This window comes from Solanum pennellii, chromosome 7, assembly GCF_001406875.1.
Source record: "Solanum pennellii chromosome 7, SPENNV200".
In the NCBI taxonomy this organism is placed as follows: domain Eukaryota; kingdom Viridiplantae; phylum Streptophyta; class Magnoliopsida; order Solanales; family Solanaceae; genus Solanum; species Solanum pennellii.
In genome coordinates, this window is record NC_028643.1 from 67,037,571 (window position 1) to 67,060,501 (window position 22,931).

The following is a 22,931-nucleotide window of genomic DNA, read 5'->3' on the forward strand; positions in this document are numbered from 1 at the left end:
AAGTTATGCCAAGATATTATTTTGAGATAACTTATTTCATTACTATAATATAAATGGTAGGATAAGTTATATGAAACATGACACATCAAAAATTTATCCTACGATTATTTTTTTACCTCAAAACTATTTGTTTTTATCTCTCACATCAAACGACCCCTAAAGGAAATAGGAAATTTCAAAACTTTAAGTTTGTTATAAATATATATTTTGTTTGTTTGATGGTATAAATTTTACTTAAAAATTATTTATATTTTTGTAGGCACATAAAATTTATTGAATAAATTCATGTATAAAATTTATTTTTAATCCATATTTATTTGAATTGAATAATTAATTTGAATTACATAATTAAATAAATTTATTTCCATCAAATACAAGTCAAAAGTTTTTCATATTAAGGCCTAAATACATATCAAATATCTTGTGACATGATATTTTAATCAAATTCAAAACTAACGAGACCATAAGGTAAGTTTGATGTCCCATGTTAATTTACGGCATAATAATTCTTTCATCTTTTGTACCAAAGAGAAATTGAGGGTGCAAACTTTTCAAATATGTGAAAGAGCAGGGGTGAAAGTGCACTTTGTTTCTCTCATTGGTGGAGTATATAAACTAGAGAAGCTGAACAACCACTGCTCCGCCGTCGAGCCAGACGTTGATGGCATTCTATTACCGAACTCGTCGTGCTCTTCCAATTTTCCGGTGGCGGCGTCACCTTTCTTCGTCTTCTTCTTCTTCCAAAGTTGCTCTTCTTTGGGAATCTAAGTCCACCGACTCACAAAAAGCAGTCACTGTCCAATTGTATTCCTGGGGACGTGGTGCTTCCGGTCAATTGGGTGGCGGTATTGAAGAAATTAGAATATACCCATCTCCTGTTGCTTCATTTTCTTTGTCTCCCACTTTCCGGCTAGCCTCCCCCATTCCTGGTCGTCTTCCTTCTGCTCCTGTGCTGCTGTCGTCTTCATTCAATGAGGTTAAGGTGGACGTTGAAATAGGAATTTCTTGTGGGCTTTTCCATTCAGCTTTATTGGTTGATGGGAATCTGTGGATTTGGGGAAAAGGTGATGGGGGTCGTCTTGGGTTTGGCCATGAGAACCCAGTTTTTGTTCCTACGTTAAATACTCATTTGGACTCGGTTCGAAGTGTTGCTCTTGGTGGGCTTCATTCCGTAGCTCTGAACTCTCTTGGGCAGGTCTTCACTTGGTCAGTACCAATTCCAACCTTATACTGTGCATTTTTTGCCTTTCCTTGTGATAGAAATAAAGAAAGTGAAAAATTAACGTATTACTTTGTTTGCTCATTGTTGTTTTTACGTGGAGAATTGAAAGGTCTTAATGCTTATTGTTAACAAGATTTCATTGACAGTAACTTTTTTTTATGGTCTTCACTTACTTTCGCTCAGCAATAGGATGAAATGTGGAGGTCCTAACGGTTGAAAAGATTTGGGTCTTGACCAAAAGAATATCTGTCTAGTCTTAATTGTGCCTTCACTTGGTTTTGCTTGATAACTAGAAAGGAATGGAGAGAAAGGTTGAAGTAATTTTGATGCTGATCCGAAGATTTTTCATTTCTAGTCTCTTATTTTGGCTACAGTCCCTTGTTGCTTGTTATTTAGAACTGTAAATTTAATATGATTGGTCACATACAATGCCGCGGAAGAGGGTGTAAACTTGCTTTATCACTGTTCTTTTGTGTAAATAGCTGTTGTAAGGAGAAAAGAGTGTAAGATTTTTATTGCATAGCTGTATAGTTGTCTTGATAGTGTGTGCTTACGTAGTTTCTATGGTAAATAGTATTTATGTGGACGTATTAGAGATTGAATGATCTCTCTGATGAACCAGCATATATTTATCCTGTCCATAATCTCTTATTTTTACTTACCTCTCACTAGGAGCTCCCACCTTTTGCTCCCTTGGTGACTCAAACCACAACTTTAGGGTTGGAGGTGGAAGTTACTTATCATCTGAGCAACCCCTTCTAGTCAGTTTACTATCTCTTTGTCATGACAACTGTCGCTTATATTGTTATTGTGAACTTAAGATTAATGAAGACACAGAATGGTTGCACCAGGTAAACATGTGAATTATGTACTTAAGCACTTCTGATAATTTGTTTCGACCTGAAGTCGGAAGACATACCTTTAGATATGTGTAATTGTGAACTGAAGAAAAAGAAGAAAGATTTATGAATGCATATCTGTTTCCGATTTTTTGTTGTTGTTTTGACCTCGAGCATGGAAAATGCCTAATGCGATAATGCGTATGGTTAACAAGGTTTTCTTGTATAGTTATCTCTTTGTAGCATGACCTGCATTTAGTTTTGCTAAAAAATCTGGAGGTACTAAAGTTTAAAGTAGTATGGGGGCTGAATAAAAAATCCAATTTTGTCTATATGGCATGACCTTCACTTAGTTTTACTCTGCCAATAGATAGGGGTCTATAGAAAAGTTGGAGGTAATTATATGCTGAACGAAAAAATCCATGCTTAGTCTCAATTTTTGGCAACAATCTTATTATCATATTTGTGAATCTAAGATTCTTGAACGCATATAATGCTGCGCAAGCGAAATTGTGAACTTTCTTTTCACAGTTCCATTGTGTATCTGTACTCGCCCTTTCTGTTAGGTCTAGTGAAAAAGGCTTTAGGATGAATCAACATTGAATTCATGCATTTTCCATTGAAGAGTTTGACATAGAAGTATTCTTTCCTTTAGTGAAAGAGATAAAATTTAATTGTTGATGGTGAATTGTTTGACATGTTTTTGGATTTTCTTACCTCCTTAGCTTTAGCTTAGGCTACTTGTACTAGTGCTGATATGTTTTTTTTGCCCTTCTGTACTAGAGCTAACTGGTCATACCTTTTGTAACTTGGCATATTCCTGATACCCATTCAATGATAATCTTTAACCTTATCACAAAAATAGTTTGAATGACTTGGTGAAATCAGAATCAGCAGTTTTGTTCATTGTAACTTGATTCTTTTATGGAAAAAATGAAGTTTTCAGGGGTTACGGTGGCTTTGGCGCTCTTGGTCATAAAGTTTATCACAGAGAGCTGGTCCCTAGATTAGTGGAGGGTTCTTGGGATGCAAAAATATGCCATGTTGCAACCAGTGGGACACATACAGCTGCTATAACAAAATCAGGTAGGATATTCAAACACTATCACGTTTCACACTTCACCAGCTAGAGAAAATGTGGGTATCTGCTTTTCTTTATGATCGATAGCTACAATTTTTGGATTGTTTGATTTAAGTATTTAACTTCTATGTAGCTGATTCATCATTAGTAGTTATAATTGGATTACTCATTTGACAATAAAATCACTTATTTCATTTTGAACTCGATCTTACTCTATCGATCTGGAGTTATCCAGATGGTAGTTATTGCTTTTCCTAGGTAGAAAAATCTTGAATTGGCAGACAATTCTTCTAGATGAAGCTTTGTACTGGACCTTTCAGAAGAAGCGTGCCCAAGAAATGTGGTGGTAGTAAATTGGAATATTTATCATCCATCCATCATAGGGTAATACCACTATCCCATTTTATTAGACATGCTTTCCTTTTTAGTCTGTCCCAAAAAGAATGACATCATATTTAGAAACAATTTAACTTTAAACTTCCCAGTTTACCATTAATATGAGATAATTTAGTCGCACAAATGTGTATGACTTGTTTTAGACCGTAAGTTTCAAAAGTCTTTCATTCATACACTCCTGCCTAGTCAAACACCGTCACATGAAATGGGATGGAGGGAGTATAGTTTTTCTAGTAATCTTGAAATTGGCTTCCCAACAATATTCAAATATGTAACCACACATCTCGGCTATACCACCTCTACCATTGATTTAAAGCCCCGAGACATCACCAAGTAAAATAACTTGCAGTCAACTTGCTTGAAAGGGCTTCTGAGAATGAAAAGATGCAGAAAATATAGCCACAATGGTCGGCCGAATGGAATGTTAGCCACCTCCAAAAAATTACTAGGTAGTAAGTTAGACTCTAAATCTTTATAGAGCACCTAAAAATCTACACCAAAAAGTCTACCAGCTCATCTATTTCCTCTATACAGTTTCCTTTAAACCAAAAAATAGGCACACTAAGCATTTCCATTTCACATCATGAATGGACTTGATTTTGTCTTCAAAACATCTCCCATTTCTCTCTTCCCACTGCCCCACCATATACATGAGGGTATTATCCTCGACCATTTTTTTTGGCTCTTGCTTTCCCCTCTTCTCATCTAGCAACTCATTAAATCAGCAGTATGATCAGACATTGTTGGACATCATCCATTCAGTCTTTGTGAGACTAAAGAATAGGTTCCATAGTTTTACAGTGAACTTGCAATGCAAAAAAAGATGGTTGTTTGTCTCCGTAGTTTCATTGTACAGAAAGCATCTAGTCACCACCACTCTTCCTTTTTCTTGTTGCACTTCATGAGTAAGACAGACTCTCTTCACTACTAGCCAAGTGAAGCATTTGATCTTGATGGAGCCATGCTTTTCCAGATATTCTTCCAGATCTCTGGACACTCACCTTGCATCATACTGTTTTCCCTCTTACAAAATTTGTTCACAGAGAATACGCCATCCACTGTGTGTCTACATCTCAACGCATCAGGTTGCAGAATAGAGCTAGGGAAAGTGTCCAGTATATTCAATAGACTTGTCACACTTTCTACTTTCCAGTAGTGGTGGGCATTCGGTAGTTTGGTTCGGTTTCGATTTTTTCGGTTTTCGATTATTGAATTAGTTGTACTGAACACCGAATCGAAATAATTCTGTTAAGTTTGGTTTCGGTTTATTGAATTTGGTGTTTTCTGTTATGGGCCTGCTTAATGGGTTTTTTAGATTTTAGATTTTGTGATTTTTTTTGGTTTGATGTTTCAGCTTAATGGGCTAAAAGTAAGGCTAACAATAGCTTAAAATATTACAATATAAACTGGTAAGTGGTCCTGAAGTGTTAAAGCTATTATTAAATATTAAAGTGAGGACTTTTTTTGGTGCTCTAGTTCTGTGTTAATAAAGCATGTATTCACGCAACTACCAACATTTACTGTACCTTAAAGTTCAATAAATATGGAAAGTTTATCTCTGTTGTCTCAGTAAATGGCCAAGACGGAACAATGATTATTTTACCTGAAAACTCATTCAATGAAGGATGGGGGGACTTGTCTTAAAGATAGACAAATTCATAAATCAAAAGGCATAGTACAAGTCTCTATTACTGAGCAAGGAGGTCCCACTTCTATGGGACTAAGGGGAAAGAATAGTTACAAAGAAATAATACAAAAAAGCAAATGGAGTGCTGGAGAACAGAGCTTGACTCCGATGGCTTTTGATGAAGGAGAAAAAGGACCCCTGAGTAGGTGTTTGGTGGGAAGATTCCAAGGGTGCGTCGAGATAACCACCAAAAGTGTGGTTAGGAGCTGGGCGGAAAAGGCATGGATGGAATCCACAATCTGCAGATTTATGACATGAATGGAACTCAGTTCCTATTTGAGTTTCAATCGAGACGAGATGCAAAGCACATACTCATGGGAGAGTGGGGTTGGAAAAATCACCTTCAGCTTCTAGAATGGTGGACACCAATGGCAGGAGCTTTTCTGGCAGATACTAACTTCGAGTGGTTCTGGGTGTGCGGTCTACCACTGCAGTTTGGAATGATAAAGTGATGAAACAAATTGGAGATCTTTATGGGGGATGACTGGAAACAGTGGAAGAGACTCAACTGAAAAACCATCTACGATGGGCTCGAATTTGACTACGGGGATCGAGAGAGAAGATTCCTTTTTCAGTTGAGATTAAATGATGGTGAACTCATATTTACACTGGCTCTATGGGTTGAAGCTTTGGCCAGATAACGAAGGAAGGAAAGGGATGAGCCCAATAATTGAGGAACCAATACGAGGAGTGAGAAAGGAAAGGCTATAGAAAACCCTAATCTACAGTTGATAGATACAGATGACAGAATTGGTAAGTCTTTTTCAAAAGATTGTCCAGTGGTCCTTAGCAAGGAAGCTGACACTTTTACTAGTGTGAGCCACATGACCCTTGAAGGAAATGTGTCAACACTTGTGCATGGGGTGGACCCGGACAGTCACAACAATTTTATAGGGATGAAATTTTGTGGGAATATCTTGTGGGCTATTAAAGCCCAAACCTCTGATAGCACAAATTTCCTTAGAGGGAAAGTGTTGATCCTATTTTAAAATTCCTCAAATAAGTGTACACTCTTTTTTCTCCAAATTCTCTTAATAACACATAGCTGGAGTCTGTTATGAGAATGAAGATCAAGAAAATACATGGAAGCCAGAATTCAAGCGGAAAACAGAAGGAAATTAACATGCAGAGCGAAGGAAGAAGAGAGGAAAATGACCTAACCCTCTCCATGGAAGATGCACATGAAAACTGGACTGGAGAAGAACAAAGTCAATTGTCAGCAGGACATCTTACCGTATATGAGGAGCAGGTGCCAATTCGGATGGAAGAACCTTTTTCGGAACAGGAGAACGAGGACAAGGCTACTATCTAGGTGCAAACCAATGTTCTAAAATTCAGTAAGATGTTTGGCGCAACCTTTGAAGGATGTGCTAAAATAGCTTTTGACCTTTTTATGAAGATAGATAAAAAAAGGGGCCTATTAGATCAAAAGAATGAGGCGAACAATAAATAAACCAAACAGAGTTCTATTCTTAAAAGAACTCAGGAACCTTGAATTCCATGTGAATTTTAAGGATGGGTAACCTAGAGGCAAGGAGAGAATAACACCTTTAATGCTCAAACGAAGATCATATCTTGAAATGTAAGGGGGTTGAATGGGTGGGGGATTAAAGGAGCTTGGTTAGAGGTTTAACTAAGCAATGGGGAGCTGATGTTTATGTCTTTCTTGAGAGAAAATTGATGGGAGGGCATGCTACTCTATTAAAAGAAGTTTGGCATAACATGTGGTTGGGAGAACTTCATTTAGATGAGTTGGGATTGGGGGGGGGGGAATTGCGGTGATGTGGACAAGAGGTACATCTGGTAGGGGTAGGAGGGCAAATGCTTGCTTGTAAACTGATAGGCATAGAAAAAAATCTCTCTTGGTTTCTAAGTGCTATGTATACTGACTGTAACATAGAGATCAGAAGGGAACTATGGGAGGAGCTAACAATAATTAGACATTCTTGTGATGGGCCATGGGTTGTGTGCAGTGATTTCACGTCACTAGGTATCCTAATGAGAGAACTGTCAATCACAATCTATCTAGGACAACGACAGAGTTCATTGATTGGATTAATGAGATGGAATTAATTGATCCTCCTTTATTTGGAGGATCTTTACTTGGAGAAGGGGGAAAACCATACAACAGCGTCAAGAATAGACAAATTCCTATATTCTAGTTGACGGGAGGAAGTGTTTCCACAAATCAGACAGAGTGCTCTTCCTAGAGTAGGTTCAGAACACAACACCTTGCTTTTGTATTGTGGAGAATGGACTCCAAGGAAAACAAATTTCAAGTTTGAACAATGGTGGATGAGAGTGGAGTGTTTCAAGGAGAAAGTCATAGAATGGTGGACATCCTTTTCAGTCACTGGTACAACCTCCTATATGCTGGCCACAAAGTTGAAGATGTTGAAAGGAAAAATAAAGGAATGGGGATTTGAAAACAAAGGTAATTAGAAGCACAGAAAGGAACATCCATCGAGGAACGTAAACCACTAAAACGAGTTTGCAGAAGTTTCCAGGAATGAGGAAGTAGCATGGAGACAGAGGTCAAGGGTACAATGGTTGAAACAAGGGGATAAGAATACCAAATACTTCCACAGAGTTGCCACAACCCACCAGAGATATAACACAAATGAAAAACTAGAAGTGGAAAGGGTAACTATCACTGAACCGGAAGAGATCAAGCAGATGATTGTAAGCTTTTATCAAAAGCTTTATAAGGAACCAAAGCAATGGAGACCAAAATTCAACTTGCAGGGATATGAAGGAGTGAATGAAGAAGAGAAGGTTTGGTTACAGGGACAGTTTGAGTAAGAGGAAGTTCTAGAAGCACTCAAGTTGTGTGCTAGTGACAAGGCCCTAGGCCCAGATGGTTCCCCTACGAGGTTCTACCAGAGCTTCTAAGGAAATTATTAAGTTAGATATCATGAAGACAATGCAACAGTTCCATGATCAACATGTTTTTGAAAAGAGTTCGATGCAACCTATATAGCTCTAATCCCTAAGAAAGTGGGAGCTCTTGAATTAAGAGACTTCAATTAAGAGACAGCAGGCCTATTAGTTTGATAAGTGGAATCTACAAAATAATTGCCAAACTTTTAGCAGAAATACTAAAAAAGGTGATAAGCAAGCTAGTTAATAAACATCAAATGGCCTTCAACAGATCATTGACGCAACTTTGATAGCAAGTGACTGTTGACTCAAGAATTATAGGGGAAGATCCTGACATCATGTGTAATTTGGACATAGAGAAGGCATATGATCACGCAAACCAGGAATTCCTGCTCAAAATTCTAGAGCAGATGGGTTTTGGGGAAAGATGGTTGATGTGGATTGCCTTTAGTATAAAAATCGTCAGGCATGGAGGGTTTTAACAACATGATGAGAGTGTCTAAAATCATTGGATAAGGGGATTCAGGATTGGCAATCTTTTAGGGGAGGATATGCACATGTGTCATCTACTTTATGCAGATGACACAATCATTTTCTGTGAAACAAAGGCAAGTCAAATTTCATTCATAAGGATGACCTTTGTGATTTTCGAGGCAGTTTCTGGGCTATCAATAAACTGGAGGAAGAGCTGCATATTTCCATTAAGGAGGTTCCTCAAATAAAAAGTTTGGCAACTATTTTGGGGTGCAGAGTGGAGCAGCTTCCAATGACCTATTTAGAAACACATAAGATAATTCTAGCATGTATTTTCCTCACTTAAGTCATCCTAAGATTCACTTAAGTCACACAAAGAGAGACCGCCCATACACTTTCTCTAGATGTGCCTAAACAACCCTTAAGATTACCTATAATGAGTCACATACATACTTACAAAACAAACATAAACATCAAGGTAAGATTCTTCTACCAAAGGTGAACTCTAAGTCTCACTTGAGTGAGTTGTGAAGCGACCGCCCATACAATCCCTTACACACACTTAAGAGATCCTATAGACTCCCTAAGATAGAATCATGCTCACATAGATGATATGACATTCTCTTCCCAAAGGCTATCAAAAGACCTACTTAACTAAATCAAGAAGATAACGTCCATAGTGACCTCTTCAAGATTACCTAAATAATCCTTAAGACTACCTAAGGCTTAAATCATGTCCACAAAATCAACACACTTCCCTAACTAGTCATACTCAAGACTTCCAAAGATAAGACATGAAGAGATCATCTCTTATGCCCTCTTCACACTTTAGCTAAGGAATCCTTAAGTCACTTTAGATTAGGTACTCATTTATTTACATACATACTCCTTAACATAAGTCATTAGTTCATTAGTTCATTAAGACTCATACATCACATAAAGGACATTCAAATAATGGTCTTGGACAAGACCTAGGAACTCCACATAACACCTTCAAAGTCTATTGTGCAATGTCTAGATAGCGTCCCATACCACCACATAAACTTCATAAACTCCTCAAATGCTAATAGGTATTCCATATGATGAGAATAGGCAATAACCGACATAGACCATGGTAGCAAGACATGGAATCCGGAGTTCTATCCTACTCCGATGAGGTTGTTCTACTTGCCAATGGTAGAACTTGGACATATCCCATGTAGGCACATGGTTAAGTAATATGAAGGGCATACCTTGTATTCCAGTCTCATACTTAACTAGAACTACTTTCCCTTACCATACTCATTCGGTGCTAGCCTTCGTTCTCATAGATCAATTCTCATTAAGGTTCATATAAAAGGGTCCTATATCTAGTTCATGACTTAATTACATTCAACCAACCAAAGCAAGGTCCACTAGGGCATATCTCACTATGGCCACAAGAAGCTCATCGCGACTTTCCTAAGGTATGATATGATGTCGTTCAGCCAATCAACCTTAAGTCCATCATTCCTTTACTTTGAAGGCTACCATTACGGCTTATACTTCAACAATCTTAACCTTTCCCTTAAGTCAAGGTTCCACATAAATGACCTTCGTATCATCATGCAAGGTCTCACCTATATTCATTTATTCAAGACTAAGACCCTTTAGGTTCCTAAGTCAAGACATCACATATTCACATAAGCATCAAGTAAGGACCCAAGTCTACCTAAACAAGACACAACATACTTCCATTTAACACAAATTGCCTATCTTCATTTAGACTCTTAGGAATGACCCTTATATTTAGTCATCCTATTCATTACCTTAAGTCAAGGTTCCACATAAATGACCTTCGTATCATCATGCAAGGTCTCACCTATATTCATTTATTCAAGACTAAGACCCTTTAGGTTCCTAAGTCAAGACATCAAATATTCACATAAGCATCAAGTAAGGACCCAAGTCTACCTAAACAAGACACAACATACTTCCATTTAACACAAATTGCCTATCTTCCTTTAGACTCTTAGGAATGACCCTTATATTTAGTCATCCTATTCATTACCTTAACATTATCAACCTAACCATGTTAGACTCATCTAGCCAACTTAGGATCAACCATGTATCAACTCTAAGACTACACACTTAACACATAGCCATAACATAACATTGTTAACTAAATAGTATCGATAGTCTAACACATGCTTTCACATATAGGTAGATATGATCACACATCATCAAATCAACTGCACAAATAGCCATATAAGTTCAAGTAGTTGCCAATAAGGCCATGCTTATAATATTGCATAAAGTAACGCCGACAAGGCCACATCAATTGCAAGTAAAACACATAACACCACCACCATACGTGGACCATACCAATCACAATAGAATCGAAGTATAATTAATATCAAATTAAATAAATCCGGGCAGCATACACATTCAGTTCAATGCTAAATCGTCCAATTCAACATCACAAGGTCCTTACCCAAGGCCATAACCAACAATTCAAGCAATAATAATAAAATCCAATGAAATCTCTATCAATTCAATCTGGGTTTAACAATCTAGGATCAATTGATAACAATTGAATGCGATTCTTATATCATTAGAAAGCCCATAAGAAACTACATAACAATTCATCAATATTAGCTTAATATCAAGTAACCCACATTATAATAAAAAACTAGGGTTCATCCAAATTCATGGGTTCATAGGTAATTTATGTTAAAATCATCAATACAATATCAATTAGATCATAATTCGATGTTTAGAAATCATTTATGCAAGAACCCATGGTAGAATCATGAAATTGGACAATTCACTTTAGAAAACTTTGAAAAACATATTGAGAGTTGGGCTCCTTGATAAAACGAGTTTCAAGGATCAAAAGTCATACGTCAAGGATGATAATTCTTCACTTTGATGAAGAATTTCAACACAAAAACCCCTCACCAAGCTGCCTCTTCAATTGGGTCTTCAATGGAGGTTTTGGGATATTTTCTAAGTGTTTTGGGTTTTCAATTTGGAAGAATGAAGTCTTTAAGGTGTTTACCCTTTATGTACTTGATTAAAATAGTCAAATAACCCTTAAATAACCGTCCATGACTTATTTTATAAGCGGGGTGAATTTACAATTCACCCCTTGACTTGGCAGCAGCCTGCGCAGGAAGGCAGTTGCATGCGACGCCTGCCCTTGACGGGGCGTCACATCCACGAGGGGGCGTCACAGCCCTCCGTCGTTGGCTACAGTGGCCGGCCAAGCTTCCTTTCCCTCTCATGGTTAAGTCCCCATCGACTACACCCTTTGACGGGGCGTCAACATGCCTACGAGCCGTCGACTGCTTCGTTGTTTGGGGTATGCCTGGGACTGCCATGCCAACAGTTTTGGGTCTTTCCTCAAGGACCCTTAGATGGTCCTTGGGGATAATTTTCCGGACATTTCCAACCCAAATACGATCATCTATAAGTTTAACACCTCTCACATGAATTTCATCCAAAACGAACACGTAAAACTCGACGAAACTCGCCTAGACGTACAAGGTTGACTCAAGGCATATCTTTCGAACGCCTTGGACGTTCTTGGTTGTTTGACCTCCAAACTTCACAAAACTTTAACCACTGCCTATACATGCTATATTAACTCTATTAAGAACCTTAGAACACCATGAAACACACATAAACACATAGAACCACATTTTAGACATTTAGGTGACTTAGTCGTCGAACGTCTTAGTCGTCCCTTGACGTTTGACTTCCAACACCCCTAATACTTTAGCTACTACCTATATACCATATTTTAGCCTCATTTAGGACCTTAGACCATCAATACCAACATGTTAGGCTCTAGTTAACCTAAGTCATTTTCGGGGTCTTACAGTACCAACCAAGGTGAAGTGTTTCTCCTGGTTGGTGGCAAGGAAACGTTACTCCACTCATGAAAGATTAAAGAAGAGAGGCTTTCACATTGCTTTTGGTGCTCTCTATGTAATAAAGCTGAGGAAACTAATAGACATATTCCTACATTGCAAAATGACAACATTATTGTGGCACTTTTTTTGGGCCTAACACAAATAGAGTGGACCATGCCGGAACACACAACAAATTTACACAGTTGCTGGATTAGAAAGTGGGGGGGGGGGGTAAACTCCAGAAAAAATGGTGGAGTATGATTCCGTCATGCATATGGTGGTCCATATGGATGGAGAGAAACAATAGGTGCTTTGAGAACAAGGCTAATACTATGGTCGTGTATGACAACCTCTTATTTTTGGTGTAAAAAAGAAGGAATAGATCAAAATGCACAAATTATAGATTTTATAGGAAATATGTAACCTAGTAGTTGTTTTGTCGTAGATTGAAAATTGATGTAAATCTTATACAGGTCTCCGGCATGTCCTTAATGCTGATGAATACAACCTTACCCTTATAAAAAACAACATTAATATTTTGACAATAACAAAACTCAAGTGCAATGGCCAAATCACACCAAATTTTTCACCAACAATAACAATACAACAATGAACGGCAATGTAGTTTCTTCCCTGAGACCAGTGCCAAGTGCCAACAATAACAAAACTTTAGTACTTTACGCCCTTCTTTATTGTCTTGACCACTTGAAGTTGAACCTTTAAGATATATAATCAAATAAATAACGCATTGAACTTGCCACTACTAAATACTTGAAAATTGCAATCAAAGATCAACAATGCAAGAGTTTTTTCCACTATTTGCCATCTCTAAAAATAATAAATCAAATGTGTCATACAACACAATAAGTATTTTATTTTTTGCGAAAAAACCAAAAAATACGAAGTCATATCAAGTTCAATTTTCTCAAGAAACTCCAAATTTTCTTCAACACAAATAGGATTTGTCTCTTCACTACGCCAATCTTAGACAAAAATAAGACATTGCACACATTTGCGAGTCAATGAACTTCTAAATGGGTCAAGTATGCAACCACTGATGCTAAATGTGCATTCTGATGCCACACTCGACATAGGAATAACGAATACATCTCGAGTCAACTATGGAAGTATAGGTAACCTAGGAGAATTAACTTTCCACCAAATTAAGATATCAAAATTTTTTGATTCAGGCTCTTGGTCTTTATCAAGGTATCTTTCCAACTAAGTATCTTCCTTTTGTTTCTTCATGTAAAACTTAGTTATCAAATTTTGAGAAAGACCACAAGTAGATGAATCATATGAAAATGATTGATTCTTAGAACCTTTTGAATACTTACTTGCGTAGACCGCAAATAATTTCTTCAAGTAAGTTTGTGGTTCCTTATTTACTATCTTTTACTGTTCTTCCCAAGTAATTCTTCAAGGGCGAAACTTATGTATACAAAATTATACGAGAATCCAACACGGAAACAATAAGTCTTGACTTTTCTTTCATTCCCACAATCATTTTACGCAAATCAACATTATCACTTGCCATACACGCTTTCAAATATGCATCAAGCTTACATATATCCTCATGTTGAACATTACAAGTAACATATCACAAACTTGAAACTTTCAATGTGAGCTCTTAAAAATTTTCACGAAACTTTGTTGCATTCTTACATTAACCCTATCATCATTTTGGATTGAACCTGTAATACTTCCATCTTCACAAACATTAGTAGCAAGATAAAGGAACAAAGTTACCATCATAAAGATCTAACCTCTCAAAAGGCCTTCTCAAATTTTTCTGCGGTGTCCAATATCAAATAGGTGGGATTCCAACTAGTAGGCACATCTAAAGATAACATTTTATCACATTATATCTTTTGCATTTCCAGAAGTTCTTTTGTCCTTCGTAAAAGATGATCTAACATATTTCTTCATTTGCATTACCCATTTGATAGAAAGACCAATTTCCTCCAAACCATCTTGTACAATTAGTTTAAGTATGTGAGTTATACATCTCACATGGAGATGCTTACCATTCACCATATTAGTTTCCCACATATCTAACTCTAAATTGCGATATTATTTGAAGAAGCATTATCAACCGTAACAGGTGAAGACATTATCCAAGTTCTAATCAAGTAAACAAGTACTAATATACTGCCAGTGATAGGGACCAAAATTCAATTTTTTTTATGAAGCATTTAATCCTTATCGATAAAGTGAGCAGTCAAACACATATAATCAAGTAAATAATTACCAATAGACTACGATATGTGTTTGTCGATTAATTATATGTGTTTGACTGCTTACTTTATTGATAGTGATTGGGTGCTTAGAGTCTATTAGTAATTGCTTACTTGGTTGAAACTTGGATAATGTATTCACTGATATTGTTGATAATGCTTCTTCAATAATGTCGCAATTATAGAATTGTCTAAAGAGTTAGATATGTGAGAACTAATATGGTGAATGGTAAACATCTCCACGTAAGATTTATGACTCACATACATAATCTAATTGTGCAAGATAGTTTGAAAGAAATTGGTCCTTCTGTCAAACAGGTAAGACAAATGTTGGATCATCTTCTACAAGGATAAAAGAACTTCTTGAATGCAAAAGACAGTGTTATTTTTAGATGTCCAACTAGGTGAATCCCACTTATTTGATATTGGACACGACAAAAAAGTGAATGAGAAGGCCTTTGATAGGTTTATTCTTTATGCAATTTTATTTCTTATCTTGCTAATGATGTTTGTGGAGATGGAAGTTTTGCAGGTTCAATCCAAAATGATGATTGGGTTGATGTGAGGAATGTCACAAAGTTTCTTGAAAAATTTTATGAGCTTACATTGAAAGTTTCTGGTTCACTGTTTGTTACTTGTAATGTTCATTTTCAGGATATGTGTGAGCTTGATGCATATTTGAAAGCGTGTATGACAAGTGATGATGTTGATCTGTGTAATATGACTTGTGGGATGAAAAAAAAGTTCAAGACTTATTGGGGTACTCCTGAAAAGATGAACAAAATGCTTTTTATTGCTTTTGTAATGGATCCTTATATTAAGTTTGTGTACGTTAGTTTTGCTCTTGAAGAATTATTTGGGGCAAGTAGTAAATAGAGGAACTTACTTGAAGGAATTGTTTGCGGTCTATGCAAGTAAGCATTAGAAAGGTTTTTTTTAAAGAATCAATCATGTTTATCTAATTCATCTACTTGTGGTTTGTCTCAAAATTTGAGAACTAAGTTTTACATGCAGAATCTAAAAGTGTAGGCACTAAATATGAGTTGGAAAGATACCTAGTTGAAGAGCCTGAATTTGAGAATTTTGATATCTTAATTTGGTGGAAAGTTCTAAGTTTCCTTTACTTTATCGTTGACTCGAAATGTATTGCCTATTCTTATGTTGAATGTGCATTTAGCACGGGTGGTCGTATTCTTGATTGATTTAGAAGTTCATGGATTCCCAAATGTGTGCAATGTCTCTTATTTGTGTCCAAAATTGGCTTATACTAATCCTATTTGTGTTGAACAAATTTGGAGTTTCTTGAGAAAATTCAACATGGTAAGTCTTTGTATTTTTTGTTTGTTTTCGCAAAAAATAAGATACTTAGTTTTGTCTGACATATTTGATTTTATTATTTTTAGAGATGACAACTAGTGTAAGAAACTCGATCTATGTTGGTAATTTCAAGTATTTAGTAATGGTGAGTTCAATAAGATGTTTATTTGATTATTTCCTTTTTTCTAATCTTAAAAGTAGTATTCTAACTTTGGGTTTTATCTTAAAAGTTCAAGTGGTCAAGATATGAAGAAGGGCGTAAAGTACTAAAGTTTTTTTTATTGTTGGCACTTAGAGTGGTCTCATGGAAGAAACTAAATTCTTGAATCTTGATGGAAATTTTGGTGTGATTTGGCCATTACTGAGTTTTGTTATTGTCAAAATATTAATGTTTTGTCGTTGATATGTGGTGAATAATTGTAAGTCCATTGTTACTTGTTAGTGTAATGAGTGGAGAACTCATGGATGCACATATGGTGAATTGTTGTTACTTGTTAGATTGTCATTGTTCTGTAATGACATGGTCATTTGTGTTTGTTAAATTGTTAGTGCCATTTTGGCTTTCATTTTCTTTTACTTAAGAGAAAGAAATGTCCCAAAGCCAGACTACTAGGGGTGTTCGGTACAACATATTCAAAAATTGAAATAAACTATCGAATGGGAAAAATATTATTGAATTATTGTGTGTCTACATTATACATAGAAACCCTATTTATAGACACTATAATACAATCCTTTACCAAGTCAGAAACTAAATATTATTCCTATTACTATTCATATTTTAAGTGGGATTGTATATAGCCATTCCTACTCTAAAAACACTTTCCAATTATAGAAATGTGTAATTTTTTTTCTGAAATAGACAAAAAAGGAAAGTTTGTCACATAAATCGGTATAGGGGGAGTATTACGAATGCAAGATTTAATGCATGAATAACTTAGCTCCTAACGAACTACCAACTGACCCCTAAAAGTTTATATAATGTTAGTGTAAATGGTTTTTTGTCTACTATCAAGTTATTCAAAGAACATTTACGGGTAAGCCTTTACCTTAGAATAAGAAATTTGTATCTTAACAAATAAAATATACTACTTCCCACTTTCTAAAAAAAAGGGAATATACTACTTTTCCAGTTTTGAATGATGTGATTATCTCATTAGAAAACATAAATAATACCCCTAGTTTACTTTATTTTTCCCTTTGTGTGTAACTTACTAGGAAAGAGGGTGTAAAAGATCCAAGTTGTGAGTTAAGTAATGAGTGGCCGATTACCCCTGGGTTATTCACAATTTTTGATGAATAGTCTGGGCTGATCCATATTTGACCCACTTTTGAAATGATCGGATATCCAACCCATACAAAATGGGTTGAGTCGGGTGAAGTGGATGGCCATAAATTTTCACCATTTTGACACCCTTACATCTTATACTTTTTTGATGCAAAGTAACAAATGGTATTTCTAGTTTTGATAATTCATTCTTTTGAGTGTCTCACCTAATGCATGCCTAGGTTGTTGAATCCATTGCTTTACGGGTAGAAATAAAGTTTTCTTTAAAAGGCGTTTTTCATGATATGAATGTAGAGGATGGGTGGTTCTTCACTACACTATGTTCCATTTGTATGATACTGTCACTATTTGAACAATAATTCTTTTTCCTTCGGTTATAATTTTTAAACTTTTCTTATTAATGCGTAAAATTGAAATCAATTTGCTTTATGTAGTTTACTAAATGAAAATGTAAGTTCTACTTTAAAATTTTGAAGAAAATATCCAGATTCACACAAAAAATTTGATGCTTTTAGTTTGTACTTTGATTCTCGCCATTCGACAACCCATTTTGTAAAGGAAGTCAGAGGTTTTGTGCTTGAAGCATTTCCCTCCCTCTTTTGTGTGGTGGTGCATATATGGGAGGTGCACTAGAAACTGGCTTGAAGCTCTCACCTTACTAACAACTGATAGTTGATAGCTGTTGGCCATGTCTACTATCAAAACGCTCCAATGTAAAATAATAGCGTTAAACACGGGAATGTGTGTCTACAGCTTATTGAGGAGTTTGTTGTGAAGTACTTACTGTTCTAATTATTTCCTGTCTTTTACTCTATAAAATTTGGATGTGAAGTAGAAATTAGTGCTGATTCTTTTCCTTTAACTTGGAGTTTATATTTTTACGTGATGTCAATAGGTGAACTTTATACTTGGGGCCGAGATGAAGGGGATGGTCGCTTGGGCCTTGGACCAGGTCGAGGCCACAATGAAGCAGGTGGTCTTAGCATCCCTTTAAAAGTAAAATCACTTCCTACAGGTGTAGCTGCTGTTTCATGTGGTGGGTTTTTCACAATGGCACTTTCAGAAGAGGGAGAGCTTTGGAATTGGGGAGGTAAGATTCTATCGCCTTTTTGATGCTTTTCCCTTATGATCATGTCAATTTTTTGAAAGGAAGGGTGGTTTGTTCCAGTTGACACCATTATTTGTGTTTGATCCTTATCAAAAAAATTAAAAAGGTCGCATGCTTTTCTTTTATCATACATGAGTGCTGAAAGGTAATCATGACTTCAAGTGGAGACAAAATATCGCTTGGATGTTGTCTTGATTTCTTTATTGCAAATTAAGTGGTCTAATTAGTCTTAATCCAAATGCCTTGTTGTGGAGCATAATCCTAGTATTACACTTACCCGTTCCTTCTGGATTAGTCGAGCATTGATGTCTCAAACGTCAAGCTAACCCAGAAATTTCACTTCCCAAGCTGATGCAATTCTGTTCATGAATTAGTCATCTGATAACAAATTGCATGGATCTGTTCCTTTCTTTTCCCTCAAATGGTAGATTGCAAAAGGGTCAACTAATGTTGCATGGACAGTGTTCGTCTTTTGTGAGACACAACTTTTGTTAGCGGGTCATTTCTAAACTGAAGGACATATTCATTGAACATGTACACATTTTAAATAGTGTTTTTTCTTGTCTGTGAATATATATGACTTCCAATTAGCAAATGAATAACCTAACTCTAATTACATATTTTTTTGTGTGTATACACACAAGTACTAATCTGTGGGCACATACATTACCTTATATACATGTATCCTGTGTCAATCGGTCCCAAACTTTTTAAAACAACATAAATGATATGGAAAATAGTTCCTTATGCTGTTGTATTATTCCTATTTTAGTTCCTATAATATCTTACTAAGCACATTTGACCTTTAATTAAGTAATATGTGTTTTTAGTCCTTTTACTAACGGAGCCAAAATACCATAACGAACTGATAACTTTACGAAGGGCAGTTCGGTATTTTCAAGATAAAATTCTCCTAGAGAATACTTTGTTTTTCAACCATTCTAGTTTGGATCATCCACTGTATAAAGAATCCTTTTTTTTTTGCCTTCGCTGCATAATTCTTCAGTTGAAGACCAATTTCTTTTGAAGTTTGTTAGTTAGTTATCCTTGTGATGAACTTCACAATTGGATATGGACAAAATGTAGGTACAGTGAAATTGGAAGCATTTGCAGTGGTGTCTTGTGGGCTACGTTTCTTGACCTATCCACCCTCTTCTCTAACCTCATAAGTTACTATTAGATTAGCTTAACTTAATTATAACTTGTGATCATTCTAGGACTTGCACAATTATTATAAGTATTGAAACAGGTTTCACATTAATGAAGTAGTATCAAAAGAGAAATGCGAGGAAAAGAAGTGCTGGACTCGGAAAAAAGCTTAAAATTGGGAAAAGCTGATAATAGACTTCGAATATTGGAGTGAAATTCACCCACCCCTGCCATGAACTGTGCACTGAATTTTATTTTCTAAAAACATGTACGATTTGGTTATATATAAGCTTCGAAAATAACAAATTTGCAGTCAATTATGTGCATTTTGTTTTGGTTTTCAACTTATTGTGTGTATTTACTGACAACTAATCCACCAAAATAATACAAGAAGAATTCATGAAGTACAATCGAAATGAAAATTTAAATATCCAATTGGCCTTTAAAAAATAATACAATAACACAGGGACTAAAATAGCTATATCCCCTACATGTTATTATCATAACATGTGGGATATATTAAACGGAAGTTGGAAAGACAAGTTCTTGAAAAATGTACCTCCTGCATACTGGAATTTAAACCACAACATTTCCGTTACAATGCTGTGGCTTTGGAAGATCAAGATCCCTCCAAAACTCTTGATTTACCTGGTTAGTGGCTAGGAATGCATGCCTAACACATGAAAGACTACAAAAAAGTGGTTTGCAGATTTGCTCACGATGTCTACTATGTGATTAGATGCGGACACACATGGCCACCTTTTCATCCATTGCAAGACAACTGCTAATATGTGGCACATGCTCTATTGTAGTTTAGATCTCAGTTGGGTCACATCTAAAACTACCTTTGAGTTGCTCAACAACTGGAAAGGTATAGGTAGAAGAAATGGGGAGGAGAATTGGTGGCAGCTGATCCCAGCCTGCATATGGTGGATAGTTTGAAAACTTTTCGAAGACACAAGCAACCCAACACAAACTTAGGATGAGTTCCCTTGGTCTATTATATATTTGGTGTAAACAGTATTTCTTATATGTTACATTACCTTTATAAATAAAAGAATATATGTTTCATTTTGTACAACGATGTTAAACGAATTTTATTTGATTAAAGTTATTTGTCTAATAGCATTTTAGTTTGAGCCTTCTACTTATAATAAAATGTATGTCTGTATTTGTTTCAGATCATCTATCGCTCTTAAATCCAGCAAGTTCAGCGCCCCAGCATAATAATAAACTGGACCCATAATAATGAACAAGACCTAGATACAAACTTGATGAAGCATCAAGTCTTGTGCTCCCAGGGCTTTGATCTGGTGATAATTGTGAACATGTGATATGTGGGCTAGGCGTACATCACAACCCTACCATAGTTAAAAGCCTGGTATTTAAATGGAGAAGGGTAGAGGGGTGAACCTATAAATCTGCTGAGTTTCAAACCTTGTGCCGTTGGCTCCAGGTTTTTCCCCATTATAAATAAATAAGTATCGAGTCTTGTACTTATATTTTGATACAGGTAAGAATAATATCAAGTATCGTGCTAAGTTCTAGAATAGATATTGACTTTATCTGGTAGAGGACTGGACATTCCAGCATTTTTCTTTTTTCTCTACTTTCTTGGATGTACTTTGAGCATCTTATTGCCTATTACGTGACCTTTCTTTCGATCATTAACGTTTCTGGTCTTTTCTTTTCTCAGCCAATTCAAACTATGAGCTCGGAAGAGGTGACAAATTAGGTGGTTGGAAACCACAACCAGTTCCAAGCCTTAAAGGTGTTCGTGTTATTCAGATAGCTAGTGGGGGATATCATTCTCTAGCTTTGACTGGTAGCTTACAGTGAAACTACTCTATGTTACATGCATCTCTGATCTATGTATCTGAAATACTTAGTTAGAAGTATCCTTTACTCTCAGATAAAGGAGAAGTGCTTTCATGGGGTCATGGAGGCCATGGTCAACTGGGTAATTCTTCTCTTCAAAACCAGAAAGTTCCCATCCAAGTTGAGGCTTTGGCCCACGAGAAAGTCATCTATATATCTTGTGGAGGTTCATCGTCGGCAGCTATAACAGGTAAAACATGTCACAATCTGTTTGGTTAGATGCATAACATAAGGAATAGTGCAGAAATTATCATCCATTAAGTTGAAGCTATGAATAAAGGACTTATAAGAAAATTGTTCTCATCCAATTGGTCCCACTTCCCATCGCTGCTTTGGAGACCTGTTGGTTAATAAGCCATGACCAGTGCTGTATGATCTTTAGCTTATTGTACAAAGGATGTAATGCATTAATGATTAATTTTGCTGGTGACAGATGGTGGGAAACTGTACATGTGGGGCTATGCAAAAGATTGTCAACTGGGTGTACCAGGATTGCCGGAGAAACAGTCATCTCCTATTGAAGTCAAGTTTCTTATGGAGGATGATGGACTTGGGAACCATAACGTGCTTTCAGTAGCCATCGGTGCTTCTCATGCCATGTGCTTGGTTTCCAGGTCAGGTCACTGAGTGTTGAAAAAGGATCACTCTGGTTGTATAATGACTCAATAGCAATGCAGCAGTTCTCTGCAGCTTTTTGTTTGGTAAAATTCCAGGAAAAATTTAGAGTTAGTCCATTGGGGATGAACTCTGTTTTCACCAAACGAGATCTCCACAGATTTGAGTTTCTTTTTCTTGCCTTGGTACTCCGAAATAAATAAAAGTTGAGATGCTTGTTAATCACCAAAGTAGCGGCTAGTAAAATTAGGGCACAGTACGTGTGCCTTTCACAGGCTTATCATTGTCATATAGGTTTGTGACAAAGCAGCTTTTGAGCTCTGAATGTTGTAAAGAAATAACCAAGACTCTTCCTAGGAAATGTTTAGCATCATCTTGATTAGCTTTCTTGATGATTAGTTTTCCTTGACATGTTGATGCTAGTTTTATAAGTGGTTCACCTTAGAGACAGAAGAGAATACCTGTTAAGGCTTCAACATTTGTTTGTATAAATGCTATTTGAGTTAACTATCTGCAAAAGCTCATTTTGATGATTCACTTTTACTTCTTATTATCATGATTTAAACTGTTTTGAGTAGTTTGCTCAGAGGAATACTTTCAAAAATTTTATGATGGAACATTGGTGAACTCCCATTGGTATTTATGTTTCAGAACTTGGCCCTTTGATAGTCAGGTTATCTATCAGAGTGAAAATTCATTCTTTTAGGTGAGCTGTTGCAGAGTTGAGGTCTGCAGCAACCAAACTAAGGTTTTACTTCACACTTAGGTACATGACTAAACTGGGGAATTCCTTTCCCCAAAGAGAATTATCACTTGTGACTTGACCATCAACTTGGTCAAGCTGACATCTCATATGAACTTGTCATGTATTCTATCCGTTTTATT

At 36.3% G+C, this 22,931-nt stretch overlaps 1 protein-coding gene across 1 annotated transcript; it reads left to right on the forward strand.

Annotated features, from left to right (window-relative positions):
- The first annotated feature begins 586 nt into the window (after nucleotides 1-586).
- On the forward strand, nucleotides 587-22,589 carry LOC107024006 (RCC1 domain-containing protein RUG3, mitochondrial). The gene is made up of 6 exons (XM_015224878.2): nucleotides 587-1,206; nucleotides 3,008-3,147; nucleotides 18,192-18,386; nucleotides 21,250-21,378; nucleotides 21,466-21,621; nucleotides 21,865-22,589. The coding sequence occupies exons 1-6, from the start codon at nucleotides 662-664 to the stop codon at nucleotides 22,056-22,058; spliced, it is 1,359 nt and encodes a 452-aa protein (XP_015080364.1). The 5' UTR covers nucleotides 587-661; the 3' UTR covers nucleotides 22,059-22,589.
- Nucleotides 22,590-22,931: the final 342 nt, after the last annotated feature.

Bases quoted from the DNA above. Each gene is read 5' to 3' on its own strand.
- LOC107024006 (XM_015224878.2), top strand. From the start codon at position 662: ATGGCATTCTATTACCGAACTCGTCGTGCTCTTCCAATTTTCCGGTGG. The intron at 3,148-18,191 runs GTAGGATATTCA...TGATGTCAATAG, and splicing joins AGCTGCTATAACAAAATCAG to GTGAACTTTATACTTGGGGC. The intron at 21,622-21,864 runs GTAAAACATGTC...TGCTGGTGACAG, and splicing joins ATCGTCGGCAGCTATAACAG to ATGGTGGGAAACTGTACATG.